Raw genomic sequence first — 17,728 nt, 5'->3', positions numbered from 1 at the left:
GAAAATAAAAAGGGTAGACAGAATTAGATGAATGTATGAAAGAGAAAAGTGAAAACATAGATCTGTTTTTAATACAATAAAGTAAAAACTACTACTAATTATACCCAAGAAAGAGAAGCTTGGGGAACAAAGGATGCAGCCATGTGGGTCCTGCCAGTTTTTGCTGGCAGAGAGGCTAGTGGCCTTGTGGCCCTGTCTTTGCTGTGGTTTGTGTGGTATTGAACAAGTCTCAGAGTACAGTTTGCAGTCTCGTCTGTATAGCAGAATCTCTGCAATTATGGGCTGGGCAGACACTTTCCTCCTGTGACCCCTTACATAGGTACCCCTGGTGTCACGGAAACTCTGTTTGGAGGGGGCTCAGGGAGTGTGGCACAAACAGCACTGATACCCATTCGGACAAAGCACCACTTGAGTGATCATCACCCTCATGGAGGGGTGCAGCTGTGGCCCCCAGGCAGCCTCCTGGGCCTTCAGAGTTCTCAGGTCCTACACAGGCTCTCTGGCTTGTCTCGTTTTTTTGTTTTTTTTTTTGTTTTTGTTTTTTTTGTTGTTGTTGTTGTTTGTTTTTTGCCACCCCAAGTAGATAAGTTTTAAACAGTCGGGTTCCCTCAGATTGGTGCCCAGGCACTGCCCTCAGAGTAGGTTCCTCTCCAGCACCGACCCATCTGCCTGAGACATAAGTCTCACCAAAACCCACCACTGAATTGGAGGCTCTTTGTGCCTTGTCCCAGGGGTAAAACTGTGTCTTCACCAGGACTGACTTCCCTTTGCACCCCACCCTACCCCCACCAGACAGCAGCCAGAGCTGTTAGTCTTAGCTCTGCTCCTGTTGGTGTATCCACTGTCTTGAAATACAATCTTTTATATAGCTGTTTCTTCACTAAGTCGTGTGGAGGCGGCTGCCTTACCTGAAAGTCCAAGGTGTCTGTTCTTTTAATTGATACAATTTGTTCTTTGGCAGTTTCCCACAAGCATACATAATCTCACCCTGCCCACCCTCATCTCTCTCCCAACCTGTCAGCTTCCCTTTAGACTACAAGTCCATTTACTACATTCTTGTCTTAGTTTGGGGATCTGTGTTCCTAAGTACTGGAGGAACGAATTTCTTTTTGTTAATTTGAAAATCTTTTAAATTAGTAACCATATAGATTTGGAAAAAATACTTTGGTTATCTTTAATGGCATATAAAACAAAATACAGTTATACTGTGACCATAAACAGAAGGTAGTTAGGAATGTGGGCTTGCAGTTTGGGAGTACATGAAGCATGTTCATCCTTTCATTGAGTGTAGGATGCATATAGTCATGTATCTGGGGCAGTTAAAGGATAATAAAGACAATACTGACACTCCATCTTTTGTATAAACGTTTAATGCCTCAAAAATCATAGCTTGTTATTTTTCTACAGAATTGTTTTTGAAATATATACATAGGTAACTATTCAACTTCAAATATTTAAATCCGCTTACTAGAAGAATGTAACAAATTTCTTTATAGATTTAATTTTGTTTCCCAAATTCTATTGTTGGTAAATTTTTACAGCTGTTACAGTTACTCAAGTGTGAGAATATCATCTCTATTACTTTTTTGTGCTCTAAAACTACAAGATAAAACATGGGTGATGGACTAGAAAGTAAGTAAATATCATTGCTAAGACTAATAGTGAGGGCCAATGATCCATTTTCTTGGAAACGGCTGCTTCAGAGTGCAAGTCATATCAGGGTATAGCTCCTGAAGTTGAGTTTGAGGAGGAAACATCTCAGTATCAGCCAGCCAGACGAAGTGTGCTGCGGGGCTAGGTTATCTCAGCTTCCTAGCTATGTGACCATAAAATATTTGAAAAAATAAATAAATTGCATTTGATTTAAACATAGAAAGATTTTGAAAGATGAATCTCTATAGACTTAAAATCAGTAGTTGTGAACTGAAGCCATTTCTTTACAAGGTACATTGTCTTGAAGTGTTTAGAGCTTCATCCAGCCACCGAGTTCCTTGTCTTTAATGTACTTGACTTCAAATTTCCCTGACTGTTGTTACTCCCTTTAGCCTCTGACCTACACTCTGCTTAGTTGTTTTCTCTGCCTGGGTCTGTGTAAGTGGTGATATGTTAGCATCAGCACAAGATTTAGAATTTAAAGGTCATGGGTTTGGGCGCTGCCTCTCATTGGCTCTGTCAAGACCTGGAGAGTCTCTGAACTCTGGGCTTGCTTGAGAGTGTGATTTGGGAGTAACATGGCAGCTCCAAAGCTCAGAACATGTGCTATCCTTCACCAAGTAACACCTTTTTAGCCATTGCCTGTGTTTGGGATTCAGGAAATATATGAGCTTAAGTGGAAGGACTTTATTTTAAATTGCATTTTTCCCCACCATTTTTTGAAGAAGTATTGAGGAACTAAATAAAATATAAACTCCAGAATCCAGGAGACAGGCTGATGAAATGAAGCTTCCTCATCACCCATGAGGAAACAGGACCTGGGGGAGAACTGACATTTTTATAAGGTCATGTAACAAGTTCCTCTGGGGGTTGGCCCCCTGAGGCCCTGAGAGTCAGGACAACTCCTCTCTGCCTGTATCCTGCTTTCATAGCCATTCCTTATAAGTTTGCTGACTGGAATTTTGGCTTTCTGGCTACCACTGTTTACAGTTTATCTTTGAGGAAATTTGATGACTAGCTTTTATCCAAGGCTAGGAAAGTGATGTTTCCCCATTCATTGGTAAGGACAGTGATTGGTCAGATTCTGGGACACTGAGTTATAGTAATTGAAGGACACCCTATGGGCAGGCCAGTTATTGGCAGTGGATTTTAAGAGTTGCCTCCTACATTAGTACTGAGGTAGGAAAAACCTCAAACTTGAAAGGGTAATAAGTCGCCGGGCTTTGGTGGCCCATGCCTTTAATCCCAGCACTTGGGAGGCAGAAGCAGGCGGATCTCTGTGAGTTCCAGGCCAGCCTGGTCTCCAGAACGAGTGCCAGGATAGGCTCCAAAGCTACACAGAGAAACCCTGTCTCGAAAAACAAAAAAAAAAAAAAAAAGAAAGGGTAAATAATGCATTTCAATAGAATTTTTCCATCAAGTTATTTTAGTGTATATATACCCATATAAAAGATGTAGAGAGTTGGGGATGTAGCTCAGTTGGTAGGGTCTTTGCCTAGCATATATAAGGCCATGGGTTCTATCAACATCACACATAACCAGGCTTGGTGGCACATGCTTGTCAACCCAGCACTTGGGTAGTAGATCAGAAAGCTCAAGATTTTCCTCAGTTATATATGGAATTTGAGGCTAGCCTGAGCTAAAGGTCCTGTCCCACAAAAAAAAAAGAAGAAAGAGGGGAGAGAGAGAAGGAGGGAGGGAGGGAGGGAAGGAAGGAAGGAAGGAAGGAAGGAAGGAAGGAAGGAAGGAAAGAAAGAAAGAAAGAAAGAAAGAAAGAAAGAAAGAAAGAAAGAAAAAACTTGGAGGAATTGGGAATTGTGTGCCTTTGTGCCAGATTTAAATGCTGATACAAATGCCTAAATGTAGGTAGGTTACATCTAAGTACACAGCATAATCAAATTACATGACTTTTGTCTGTTTGTGTCCATTAGACAGTGTGCCAGATTATTACGATAAGCCATTAGTAACTACTCAGAGTGAGTATATGCCCATACTTTGTAAAGATACCAAATTCAGAATCTCCTTCAGGAAACCCTGGTAGAGTCAAAGTTAAAAATTTAAAGGTTACAAAGACAGCATCAGAAACTTTACCTGAAGCTGATAATTATAACATGGAAAAAGAAGAGGTGGTTTATAAAATACTGTGCTAACAATCATGCCTGAAGTTGTGAAGCCGTAGCTTTCTCTAGAGAAGTTCTTTGTTCTGGTGGTTACATTTTTTTCCTAATGCTGGATGGAGAAGTTAGGAAGCAAAAGCAATGTAAAAGTTAGTTTATAATTAGTGATTGGGGCCTTTTTACCTTTGTAGAGGCCCATAGTTTTTTAATCCTTTCTTTTTTGCAAATTAAATCAAGATAGATTTTATCTATACCTAGAGCTACTGTAAGAAAATCTTTGATCAGCATTTATACATCAGCTAGAATCTCAGTAAGTCTGTTACTGTTATACAGTTGAGATTCCTCGTTGATGATTTAGTGAAAGTATATTGTGATTTTTGTCAGTGTACAAGTAAACGGTGTTATAACTTGAAAAGAATGATTTTTTTAAATGTATATTTCCAGAAACATTAACCAGAAATAGGGAAGCACGTTGTAAGCCATCTAAAGTTCTATGAAACCAAGTCCCACAATGAAGGTTTTACAAATTGTCTCTTCCAGAATACCAGGAAAAACCTACATGATAATAGCTTTTCTAACTGTGGGTACTATGGGCTTATCAAACACTTCCTTGGGCTACCTGAATTACCCCACCCAAGTCATCTTCAAGTGCTGCAAACTGATTCCTGTTATGCTAGGAGGAGTTTTTATTCAAGGTACAGTAATGACATGTTTTATACTGTTTGAAGCGTGCAGCTGTGTTGTGGCATCTGGCATTAGGAAAAAAAGCAAATGTCCACAATACTGTTATTGAGCACTCTAGACATTGTGATAATACAGCATCTGGTAAACATAGGAGGTCATAAACAACATTTGTATTCCTCTAACATACTGTAGTATTTGAGGTTCATAATTTGGACGTAAGAGAGAAAAGCCAGTGTCTTGCTTTATTATCTTATCTTGGAAGCTAATGCATCCCACAGTGCCACACCCATACAGTGAAGCCTGTCTGAGTACATCCACTTCTTCTCTGACTGCTCCAGCTATGATGATTTAGACTCCATCTGGGTAGAGCTGGTTAGAAAGAAGAGGCAGTTGGAGCAGCAAGCGTGGGAGGAAGTTGTTGCCTGGTCTCTGTCTTGGGGTTCTTCCCGTCACTAGGGCTAGAGCAGCCTGCTCTCAGTGTGTGCATCAAGATGCCTTCCTGGGGTTGACCTTTTACAGTGGCAGTGTGTCAGCCCACTCACTGAACACTTGAGGATAGTTGTTCATATGGAAAAAAAACAAAAACAAAAAAAACCACGAGGTCTTTATTAAAAATTCTAACTAGGCACATAGATTTCCTTAGACTTTTTTTTACCAGAAGTTAGAATACATTAGATAGAGGAAAATGAGTGAATTCTCCCCTGCCTAACAGTCTTCACACAGTATTTATAAACTGAAATGGTATTTAATATAGCCAGAACCATTAGTCTCTTCCCTTGGTAAACTTACAAACTACAGGAAAATCTGTAGCCTTTTATTACACATTAGATAAAAGACGTACTCATTTCTACAAATAGTGAAAATTGTGGAGTATACCTTTTACTTTTGTCAGCTTTCACAAAATTGCAGTCATGCACTGTATAAGGAAGCCTTGGTCACCAGTAGACTATGTATGTATATGCTTCCATGAGATCACATTGCCCAGTGACATCATAGCCATCTCAGTCTGAGTAGGTGTCCTGATGACATCAGACAAGAAGAAGATCCCCCTCAGGTGCACTTTCAGGGTGTACCCCCCCTCCATTAAGTGGTGCATGTGTGTGGTTTTGTTTTTTGTCTTGTTTTCCTGTCATAATAGATAAAATAAGATCTCATTTCTATCTTAAAAGAACACGTGGTGCCTGCTTTAATCTTAACCCTCCTGGCATTGCTGGTGTGCCTTGATGTGAGTGTCCCTTATGTTTGGGGCATTAGACATGAATACCATATCCTTCTACTGCTTGGTGAGGCACTATGATCTGACAGCAGGCTGGGTGAATATTTGCATAATGAGGCAGGCTTCCTTTTGTCTTACATAGGAAAGCGTTACAACCTTGCAGATGTGTCTGCTGCAGTATGCATGAGCCTTGGCCTGATCTGGTTTACCCTGGCTGACAGCACGATTGCACCAAATTTTAATCTGACAGGTGAGGAATGTATCCTAACTTACGTAAGCATTTTATTTTGAATAAGAATTTGTAAGCCTTCACAAGGATTTTAGCTGGTACTGTGATGTCGGTGAGTCTCATACCTAACAAGGCTTTCAGACTTTTCAAACTGTAGTAAAAGTGTCAGTGCTGTAGAGATGTAACACTGTTGTGGTGCATGACAAGAAGCTCCCAGTCAAAACATTAACTGTCAAAGACAAAAGAGTTAGGATGTAGGCTCTGACCGGTGCCATGCGCACAGGGGTTGGGGGGAAGTCACAGTGGTAATATGAATAGAGCTGTAACTCTGTGACTTCCAGTTTCCTCCACCGTGTTCTGTGCCTTTTGTCAATTCAATTTAGATTTTTCAAAAGCCAAGGAAGTACCACAGTATGTCCAGGAATAAGAATAAACATTACAACCCTGTTTTTATTTTCATGATCATGCAGATGAATCAGAGGTTCTCAACTCGTTACTTTGGTTACTTTGTGGGGTCTTCTGACCCTTACACATAGATCTCATATCAGAAACTTACATTCTGACACATAACAGTAGCAAAATTACAGTTATATAGTAGCAGTGAAAATAATTTTATGCTTGGGGGACACCACAACATGAGGAACTGTATTTTTAAAGAGTCACTGCATTAGGAAGGATGAAAACCACTGAGATAAATTGTTTTGAGGCATTTACTATATGTATGTATGTATGTATGTATGTATGTATGTATGTATGTATGTTTTCCCTGACTTACTAAAATAATTTTACTAAGAACTCAGTGTAATCCCATCATTTATCTTGACTGAAATATCATTTAAAATTTCTAGATCAGGAAAACAAAACTAAGAAAATATCTAAGAGGGACAGGGGAAAGGCAATATTGGAATACCAGCAAGCACAATGTATAAAATAGTCATTTCTATAATGAACGTATTGGTGACATTAGCTTCACAATTGTTCTTAAGAATCAGACCAGTTTTCAGTCAGTCTTAATGGCCCTAGTTAACCAGCCTGAGCTAGTGTGTTTAAGTAGAATCAGATGGGCCTCTTGGGGCAGCCCTCTCACAGCTACAGCCCTGAGGGAACTCGCTGCCTCAGCTTCCCCGAAACCTGGCTGCTAAATTTCAGAGAATGTGTATAGTAGCAGCTGTTGCCATCAGGGTCAAGAATTTTCAGGAAATCTTCATTTTTTTACATCACAGACTTTCACATCAAGGACATACTGAAAACAGACATCATTGGCTCTTTGAAGTAGTTATAAAAACCAAGTTAGAGAAGACACAGATTTGCAGTGAATTTAAATTTGGTAAAAAATATAACTAAGAATGAGTGAATTGTAGGCCCTGTACGCTCTCCCGGAGGATGGAGAGAACACTTTGCCTCATACAGAGCTGCTGAGAGGAGATGGTGGAGGATGTGGGAACAATTTTCCATGCTGTTGAAGCTTGTCTTTACCTAACCTGTGGCCAGGCTAGCAGTGTGCTTTGATATGATTTACAGCTATGTATTTCATTCTGTTTACACACTGTATCCTCCTCCTGTTTAAAATTAACCTGTAAGGAAAACAATGGAGTCAACCATTCTGTTTTAGAGTCCCAGATGTACAATGTTTCTGTTTCTCCTTGGTGACCCATTCATGCCCCTGACTTAACAGTGTGTATGTGTGCATATTTGCATGTAGCTAGACCTAAGAAGATTCTCTGGAAATAGCAAGGTGTTGAAAGCAGCACTCAGGTGTAGAAAGATAACACGGAGAGTGGCTATGGGTGCTGCTCCAAATCATTAGGTTCAGAAAAGCAGTTTCTCCACTTGTGAAACTCCTGTAAAAGATCAAGACAGACCTTCCTCACTCCTTTGCAATGCTGTTTAATAAGTAGGAAAGATGGCCTTTGTCTGAAAGAAGAGATCAGAATTCTCCAGAACAAATTCCACCCACTCTTGGGTAAAGGGAACCAAGGGTTAGTCGCTTTTGCCTTACTTTGTGTGACATCACCTGAGGAAGAAGGGCTGAGAACATGCAGACAGGGAGGGCAACAGGGACACGCCAGGGAAGGAGTGCCCAAGGACAGACACCTGGACCTTCTTGTTTCCTGAGTTCAGTGGGCACATTTTGAAAGAATTAGAACCCAGACACTCCTCGAGAGAAACTAGTGAACACTGGTCCCCACTTTGTTTTTAGAGCAGTAGTTCTCAACCTGGGTCATGACCCCTTAGGGTATCTACCGACCCTTCCTACCACAGGGGTCACATATCAGGTAGCCTACATTTGGATATTTACATATAATTCATAACAGTAGCAAAATTATAGTTATAAAGTAGTAAGGAAATGGTTTAATGGTTTGGAGTAGCCACATAAGGAACTGTATGAAAGGTTACAGCATTTAGAAGGTTGAGACAAGAAAGCCTTCGAGCCCCATGAAACCCACAGATGGAACTGTGACAACTTTTCCTCTGTATGTGAAACTCGGAAGCAACCTGTTCTTATGCACACCTGCATGCCGCTTCCTAGGAGTGAGTACTGTCACTCAGACTATGTCACTGGACCTATCACTGCAGTGTGTGACAACGTAATACTGTTCACGCTATCCTCATGGACATGAAAGGGAGGCTGCTTATGTGAAGAGTCACTGAGACAGTTTGGCTGGCAAGCTAACAAAGGCACTATTATTTTAGGTGCATCTAGGACAGTATGAAAATGAAGGGTTGTAAAACTACAAAAGGGTTGGGCATTCCAGTTTCCCAAGATCCTAAGCTGCACTTTTCAACAGACACAACCTGCAAAGTGTGGTTTATAGAGGAGACTGTGTATTTTTCCAGTCAGGAGCCATGCCACAGAAATGACCTTGGCAATGTCCCATGTGTTCCTTTTAAATTGAATCTCTTAGAAGACATTTTATGTGTATGATTTTCCTCTCAATGTTTGTATTTCCTCTCAAATGTTTTGTGTGGCTACCAATCCCAATAGATCTTCTTGGAGTTTCTGCATGTGTTCCTTCCATCATATGATCCAAGTTAAAAGTAGAACTTGATTTGACATGATGGTGAAGTATGATTCTGATGGTAGCATTAGTTTATTAGTGTCTGTCTTTTTATGTTAGTATCATCACCTACGTGCTTACAAAACAAGTTATAGATCAGAATATTCTGCATTCCAGCCAAATGGGATTGACAATCTGCTTTTGATTTTTAGCCCAGGTAAACTTCTAGTCAGACTTGCTTTTACAGTTCATTGGCTTAAAGAGGATCATTCTCTTATTTATTCCTTGAAGGTGTGATGCTCATCTCCCTGGCTCTGTGTGCAGATGCTGTCATTGGGAACGTTCAGGAGAAAGCTATGAAACTACACAGTGCTTCCAACTCTGAGATGGTGAGCACCCCAGTGTTTCCTGTGTGTCTGTAGGATGCATGGCTGATTTTATGAAATAGCTGCAGTGTCAAGACTTTATGTGCATTTCAGTCCACTCTATCATTTTCAGGATGTAATGCTAACAGTACTGGGGAAAGTTGGAAGAGAGCCTGTCACTGCTAACAGCTTGTATAACTGGTCAATGTTTTTCTCGTTGGTTTCTGTAATCTTTTATCAGTTAAAAGAAACCTCTTTGTGACATTGTTTTCCTTCTGTTTGTATTTCTCTTTGTGTTACTCTCAGTGTGGAAATTTATAATTCTTATTGGTCCAACTTCTCTTTTTATTGATGGCTTCTGGCTATGTGTCTAAAGGCTTTTCCAACTCAAGATTTTCACCCATGTTGCCTAGTAGTTTTATTATTTCCCTTTTCTTGTTAAATAAATCATGCTACAACCCAATTCTGTTTACTGAACACCCCACCCTTCCCACTTATTTTAGAAGCCTTCTTTATCTCACATCTTCACACAGGGGTCAGAATTGAGTTCTCTAGAATCAATTTCTGCCTCAGCCCATAGGACCTTGAACAGCTTCATTCATTCCTCGTCGTTAGGACTAGCCACGAGCCATGTTTGTTCCTTTTCAAGAGAGTTTCACTACCAGCAGTTACTGGGTGCTCATACCCTCACATAAACTAGAACCACCCTCAGGATTGTGACTGATGTAGCATTGAATTATATGTTCATTTGAGAGCATGGCATCTGTACACTTGATTCTTTCAGTCTAAGACCAAGATACGGCTTTCCTTTTATTCAAGTGTCTTTTATTCAAGTGTCTCTTTAAAATATTTTAATTTTATTTTTAATTGTATAGTTGTGAGTGTGTGTGTGAGAGAGAGAGAGAGAGAGAGAGAGAGAGAGAGAGAGAGAGAGAGGAGAGAGAGATGAGATACAGACAGACAGACATTGAGAATGCACTTGCTTTGCTGTTCAGATAGACACTGCATTGAATACATAAAGGGATGTGTTTCCTGTTGCTGTCTGGGCACAGCATGGGGCATCTTAAGTGACATCTCAGTAGCAGAAACTTGAACCTTGGCAGATCTTTGCTTGATCGTTGTCACTACTCTTCATGGCTGGGTTAAGGGTGGCCTCACAACTGAGAGTATGCAAGTCACCTGGAAACTCAGGGTAGCACACAGGGTGGCAGGCTTTAAACTGAAGCCTCGATGCAAATCCTAGGTTACTCTGTAGTCCTCCTTTAGGACAAATTACAACCTCTGGCTTCAGCTGGGTGATAAGTATGGGATTAAAATTAGGTTATCTGTGAGACTACACATACGGGGCAGTGTAGCTAACCTGTAGCAGGCTTTTCACTTAGAACCTGGAGGAACCCTGGATGAAGAACTAATAAACTGGAGTAAAAAGGGAGTGGGGAAATTAAGCAGTGGAGATTTTCATATCCTCTGCAAACTCCAGGGTTCAGGACATTTTTTATGTCTTATAAGTAGCTCTAATGATTTTTTCATATTTATGCTTTTAGAGTAACAAAATTAAAATCTACTTAAATTTAGCAATTAATCCAGAAATGAGTAAAATGTAAACATATATGGAAGGTTCCATATGACCATGAATATTTGTTACATAATGCTGTATGTATACTCGCGCGCGCGCGCGTGTGTGTGTGTGTGTGTGTGTGTGTGTGTGTGTGTGTGTGTGTCTGTATGTATGTGTTAAGTCATAGGTCATAGGTCACTAGAATCAGCCATTATTTCTAGAAAATTCAGCCGTAGGACAATGATAATGTTGCTTTAAAAATGTTTCCTTTTGCAGCATTGATTGAGTAGATTAATTGTTCTTTGTATCCAGTCCCTTCTGTTTCCCCTTTTGGTGTGACAGTCATTTTTCTGCTTTACTTCTGCCTCCCATAGGTTTTGTATTCATACTCGATCGGTTTTGTATACATTTTGTTGGGATTGTCGTGCACTAGTGGACTAGGCCCTGCAGTGGCATTTTGTTCAAAGGTAAGCACTATCACATTTTTAAAAATAAACACCTTACATTTAATAATTTTCTCTGTACTATTTTTGCCTAGTTCAAAAAAAAAGCTATTGTTGATATAATTTGGTAACTTTCAGAACACAACATTGCATATCAGAAATGAAAGATCTCAGAAATAATTGATATTTAGTTTTTTGTCCATTCTCTACCCTATGAGTTAATTTTTGAGAAGTTTATAATGTACAAATCAAGGGTTTTTCATTTCATCAATATTTTCCCATTAAAAAAAAAGCTAAATATTGCCTGCTTGACAGCATTGTGGAATAACTTACTATTGCTCAAGAGGCCAACTCACATCTGTGGCTTGATTCCATGGGCTCCCTCAGGGCTGGCTTTGTGTCTAACAGGTGGGCTCCTGGGGAGGGTAGAGGGGTAGCTTTGTATCTCTGTAACGGGCCATTCACTCTTGCAGAACCCTGTTCGAACCTATGGCTACGCCTTCCTCTTTTCCCTCACTGGATACTTTGGAATCTCATTTGTTCTGGCCCTGATTAAAATCTTTGGTGCTCTTCTTGCTGTAACAGGTAGGAGGAAAAGTGCTGAAGATTGGGAAGTAAGCACTAGCTGTGTTTCTGATGCTGTTTCACAAACACAAGAGTCTGACCTCTTCCCTAGAATGAGTACTGCTCTCCATCTTATGCTTTGGTAACTTGTTTTGTTCTGAAGGAAACAGTGTTTGGACTTACTTTCTTGTTTTGGAGATTTCATTTTTGTTTTTCCCTTTGTGCAGTGCTGAGGATAGACCCTTGGCCCTCAGCATGCTGGGCACGCACTCTACCACTGAGCTGCATCCCAGCCCTGAAGGCTTCATTTTTGTGTCAAACATATACATTTTCATTGAAAACATTAAATACATTAGAAAAATTTGCTGTGAAACTATGATGGAATGAAACCCCTTCAGGGAAAACACTACCTTCATATACTTTTAATTGATTACTGAAATTCCAGTCTCCTTGTACTTAAAATATGGCAGGTGCATTTTATAGTTTGCAAGCCTTTCACTTGAATGTTTGTTAACAGCAGCCCCAGATCAGTTTCTCTCTTGCCCAGTGGTGGTGTGTCTGTGCCTGTGCCTGGCACTGTAGAGGACTGCAGGCTGCATTTGATGTGTTTGAAGAAATGCACAGCAGAGTGAGGGGAGCCAATGACTGTGTGAACTGCATCGCTTTCCAGAGCTGTAAATGCGCGCTTGCCTCCATGACATAGGCAGAAATTTTTTCACTGTCAAATAAAAGGCAGAGGTAGGCATTATAGGAGCTCACACAGAGCCCTTCCTGTGTACTAGTCACCCTTCCAGATATAAGTCTCATCTCAATCCTAACTAGCTGACACCATTGGTTTCCTAAGTTACACTCAGAAAGACATGAGTGTGGAAAGGTTAAGTGGCTTGGGTGACAAGCAGCTAGAATCAGGATTCTCAGCAAAGCTGTCTGGGTCCACACCAGCTGTCTTCACTATGCTTCCTTGGTTGGCATGGTGAGAGACTGCATGGTCCTCAGTACCCTCCCTACCATTGCATCCTCCTGCTGTGCTGGGCAGCAGGATAGAGTCCAGGAAGAGGAAAGACATGACCTCCTCTGGTGGAAACCTCCTGTGATGCTGTACTATTCAAAACAACACATTTTTCTGGCCAGATCCTGAGACATATGACCACACCTAAATGCAGGGGAGGCAGGAACATATGCCCAGCTCAAATAGGTATCCTAAAAACCATCATTGCAGATCAGGCCATGACTTGTGTTTCCAGAGCAAGTTCCTCAGTTACTCATTCACACTTGATGTTAAGTGCCCGGAGCAGTAGTCTAGTGAGATGCAGGAGAGCAGGGATGGAACTGAGTGAAGCTGTGTGAGGGGAGAGACCTGAATGGAGCCGTGTGGCTGCTCCTCTGCTTGGGCCTTACAGCAGAGTTCCAAGTGTGATACCCAGAGGAGGAGGAAGTGTGAGGACAGATGTTGAAGAGCAGGACTTTCACTGTCCATTCCCAGAGGTCACCATGAGGAAACACTGTAAGCCAGTGTGGGGCGCATGCCTGGAATCTCAGTGCATTGGAGGCTGGAGCAGGATGAGAAAGACACGGCAAGACCTGTCTCAAAAACAAACAGAAATCCCAGACACTAGTGAACCTCTCACTGTTTTTAAGGGATAATCCTTGCTCTGCCTTTCTTTGTGGCTCCAGCGTGCCGTGACCGCTGATGAATACTTACTACAGCTGTACTTAGACACGCTGCTGGACCATGCGCCTTCTCTACAGAACCATCAGCAGCATGAATGTGGTTGGCTGTTGGTTGGTCAGTGGCATTGTCTCTGGCACCTCAGAGGTTCTGGCATATACATATTTGTAGAATAAATGATTTACAGATATTGCCAAGATAGTAAGGTGCATCTAAATCTTTTTCCCCCTGCAGTGACAACAGGAAGAAAAGCAATGACCATAGTCCTTTCGTTTATATTCTTTGCTAAACCATTCACATTTCAGTAAGTACTTTTTAATTCTAGTTTCTCAAAATTTAGATACTGTATTTCATATTTTGTCTTAAACAGAATTATTTTCTAACTTTTACTTTGTGCTAACTTATATGTTAATGTTTGTTAACCTATAGTCCTCTACACAGGATCCTTTTCATCCTATCTATTAAGTGTCTTCTGCTATTTTAAGAATTTTATAATTTGTTACTTTGAATGTCATTTTGTATACTTAAATTGCCCAGTTAAGCCCAGTGGAAATGTGGTCTTACTGCAATGTGATTGTGTAAGAAAGGAACATATGGGGGCTGGAGAGATGGCTCAGAGGTTAAGAGTACTGACTGCTCTTCCAGAGATCCTGAGTTCAATTTCCAGCAACCACATGGTGGCTCACAACCATCCGTTACAAGATCTGGTGCCCTCTTCTGGTGTGCAGACATACATGAAAGCAGAATGTTGTATATATAATAAATAAATAAAATCAAAAAAAATAATAAGAAAGGACATGTGATGCAGAATCACTGACTGAGTTAAATGTATGTGCCAGTGTGAGTGACTGCTAGTGGAGTGTGTGCCCTGTGATGGAGGGAGGTGAGTGCAGTATAGAGGACTGTTGGTGCATGTTTCTGATGGGAGTGAGTACAAGTGGTGTGCATTTGTTGAGTAAAGGATTTTACTTTCTTTCAAATATATAAATTTTATGTTTAAAATTCCTTCTTGTAAAACCTTTATGGCCTCTTTCCATGATGATAAACAATATTAAAGTATTTTGTAAATGTATCCTAGTGATTTAGTTTGTGGCTTCTTTTTTTGTTTGTTTTTTGGTTTTTTGTGGGGGCTTTGCTTTGTTTTTTTTGTTTTTTTGTTTTGTTTTGTTTTGAGACAGATTTTCTCTGGCTTTGGAGGCTGGCCTGGAACCTCTGTCTCCTGAGTGCTGGGATTAAAGGCACGCACCGCCACCACCGCCAGCTTAGTTTGTGGCTTCTTATGAAAGTGTTCAACAGTCTTTTTGCTGTTTGTCATGTGTTTGAAAGCTGTTTGTTTAAACATTGTAGGTCAGGAATTGGAATTTCAAACCTAGTTTACAGGTACATAATTTTAAATAAAATTGTAAATTTCCATCACTATATTACAGGTTGTTGTCTATAGATTTCTTTATACTTGTGATTGTATATTATAGTAATAGAATTATGATGGTCCTCTGCTTCCTGAAAAATGTGTCCTTTCTTATCATCTGTGTTCTACTTATCTGGGACAACTAGGTGGGTGGAGTGCTGGGTTGAATGTATGAAATAGCCTTTGATAGATAGGAATCTGGCATTTTAAGTATAATCTTAAGTCTTTTGGTATGGGTTAGACTTTGAATGTGCTAGTAGCCCTGAAGTTTAAATTACTCTCACTTTGTGTAACTTTTTCTGAATATGTTCAGCATAAATGTTTGTGAGGCTTTATACATGTATACAATGTGTTTTGATCAAATCTATCTACTGCACACCCCCCCATTTCTATCCCAACTTCACGTACTCTGTTTTGTTAACTACTGAGTTTACTTGGTTCTGCTAGTATGTACATGAGTATGGGGCCATCCATGGGGAAGCATAAGCAACCTACCAGGGACTACATCCCTGAAGAATATTGACACTCCCTCAGCATCCTTTAATTGCCAATACCTTAGCTGGGGTGGGGCATTTGGCTGCTTATATATATTTTTTCAACTGGACACAATCTGGGGTCAGCTTATAAGAGTGAATTTAAATTGAGAAAATACCTCCACCCGAGTCTGTAGGCAAGCCTGGGGGCATCTTCTTGACTGATGATTGATGTGTGAGGGTTCACCTCACTGGGAATTGCCATCCCTGGACAGAAGGTCGTGGGGTGTATATGATAAAGCAAACTGCAAGCCAGGAGGAGCAAGAGGTAAGCAGTGTCTCCGATGGTCTCTGCTTTGCTCCTGCCTTGAATATTCCTGCCTTGGCTTCCCTCTGTGAAATGGGACTCAGGATGTGCAAGCCAAAGAAAACCATTCTTCCTCAAGTTGCTTTTGGTCATGGTCGGTACAGTAGTAATGGAAAGCAAACTGGAACCAGCTTTGTGAGCCACTGTCTGCTCCATTTAACACATGATTCTAGTACTACTATTTTAGATCTCTAATAGCAAGTTTTGTGGGTTTGGTTGGTTGGGGTTTTTGTTTTCGTTTTTGGTTCTTGTTGTTGTTTTGTTTTGTTTTTGAGACAGGGCAGACTGGCCTCAAACAGAGAGATCTGCCTGCCTCTGCCTCCCAAGTGCTAGGATTAAAGCTGTGCACCACCACTGCCCAGCTAATAGCAAGTTTTTATTTGAAGTTATTATGAACTGACTACCACATGTCATAATTAACAGTGAAATTTTAACTTGTTAATTTTAATACCTACTTTTTCATTTCTTTTAGGTATGTATGGTCTGGTTTGTTAGTTGTGCTTGGCATATTTCTCAATGTTTACAGCAAAAATATGGATAAAATAAGATTGCCATCGGTGTACAATCTGATAAACAAAGCCATGGATGTGAAAAAGGCAAGGACGTTGGCACAGACTGTGTAGGCACTGAGGCAGTCTATTTAAAATAGAATTCTAAGGGAATAATCATTCATCAATTGACTTTCCAAAGGATTGTGATGAAAACCAAAGGATCTGAAGGCTGCTGTTGTGTGAGCAGCTGTTTGTGATGTCAGCCTCTACAGAACATACACTTGACCAGCTCCGAAACAGTCGAAAGCCACACCCAGGACATGTTTCAATAAAGGCAGTATGAAGGAAAGCACTTCCTAGCAGTGTCCTGAACATTTCACTGGAAATGACCGTGTTGCAAGACTGATTGGGAATCCCTCCAACATGCAGCTCGGGCTGTGTAGTAGGGCACTATTTTGTTTCCATTCCGTTTTGGTGGTGTTATTTAAATTGCTTCTCTGTTATAAGAGTGGACCAATGATTTAAAGTCTAGAGAAAATAGCATTCATTTATAAATAAAATTATCCTGTGATTTTTTTTAATGATGTTTTAATAAAATTTGTTATTGAAGAAAATGGAGATGGGATGGCTTAACGTGCACTTTAAAACCTGGGCTTTTCACTCATAATGTGAAAATATTCTGAAAGCATCCTTGTCTGTGTACACAGGGTGAAGGGCTTAAAGGAAATGTGCTAGGGTCACAGTGTGCCACCATGTTTGGCTTTAATTTGGATTTTAAACGAAGGGCAGAAGATAACATCTTAAGTTATATAAAATTATCCTAACTCTTCATATAAGGATGAAATGAGCCGGGCAGTGGTGGCACACACCTTTAATCCCAGCACTTAGGAGGCAGAGGCAGTCAGATCTCTGTGAGTTCAAGAGACCAGCCTGGGTCTAAAAGAGCTAGTTCCAGGACAGCCTCCAAAGCTACAGAGAAACCCTGTCTCAAAAAAACACCAAAAAAAAAAAAAAAAAAAAAAAAAACAGAGTGAAATGTGATTTGAAGGTTTGAGATGAAAGTGGGGTACGAGATGCACTTAAAGCCTGGGTAGATTTGGCAGACCTGGACAGGGTTTTTTCTCAGACTCTAATAAAATCTTGATAGTCTCGGTAGCTTAGATATACTGAGATTTCTTTCTGGTAGTTCTGGTTACTACTAAGTCCACACTCATGGTGCTAGCAAACCTGTAACAGCTGCCCCCTACTTTCTAGATGGCATCTGCTTGCTGTGTCCTGAGGTGTTCAGTTCTAATCCCATCAAGAGGTCTCTACCCTTGTGACTTCAGATCTTTACAAGTCAAGTGAATATAGGATACATAAACATTCAGATCATAGCCATATTACTTGGGTAGTTTTGAGTCAGGTTTAATGCCTTCCAGCATTGACTTTTGTAATTGCTATATTCATCTACTCACTCTGTCTGTCTCTCTCTCTCTGTGTGTGTGTGTGT

At 40.5% G+C, this 17,728-nt stretch overlaps 1 protein-coding gene across 7 annotated transcripts in view; it reads left to right on the top strand.

Moving 5' to 3' along the window:
• Window positions 1–16,854, top strand: part of Slc35b3 (solute carrier family 35 member B3) — a 31,507-nt gene extending 14,653 nt beyond the window's left edge. For 6 of the 7 annotated variants that reach the window (XM_027410393.2, XM_027410389.2, XM_027410394.2 and 3 more), the window contains exons 4-10: window positions 4,311–4,465; window positions 5,813–5,920; window positions 9,190–9,287; window positions 11,196–11,288; window positions 11,738–11,849; window positions 13,732–13,801; window positions 16,218–16,854. In XM_027410393.2, coding sequence (XP_027266194.1) covers window positions 4,311–4,465; window positions 5,813–5,920; window positions 9,190–9,287; window positions 11,196–11,288; window positions 11,738–11,849; window positions 13,732–13,801; window positions 16,218–16,368 — 787 coding nt within the window. In that variant the 3' untranslated portion in view covers window positions 16,369–16,854. Of the gene's footprint in view, window positions 1–4,310; window positions 4,466–5,812; window positions 5,921–9,189; window positions 9,288–11,195; window positions 11,289–11,737; window positions 11,850–13,731; window positions 13,802–14,142; window positions 14,919–16,217 lie in introns of those variants that run through there. The other variant, XM_035442927.1, reaches the window with a different exon arrangement.
• The last annotated feature ends 874 nt before the right edge of the window (window positions 16,855–17,728 follow it).

The sequence above is a fragment of the Cricetulus griseus genome, chromosome 3 (genome assembly GCF_003668045.3).
Source record: "Cricetulus griseus strain 17A/GY chromosome 3, alternate assembly CriGri-PICRH-1.0, whole genome shotgun sequence".
Classification (NCBI taxonomy): Eukaryota; Metazoa; Chordata; class Mammalia; order Rodentia; family Cricetidae; genus Cricetulus; species Cricetulus griseus.
Note: the sequence above shows the minus strand (reverse complement) of the source record. Positions and strands in the feature narration are given on the sequence as shown.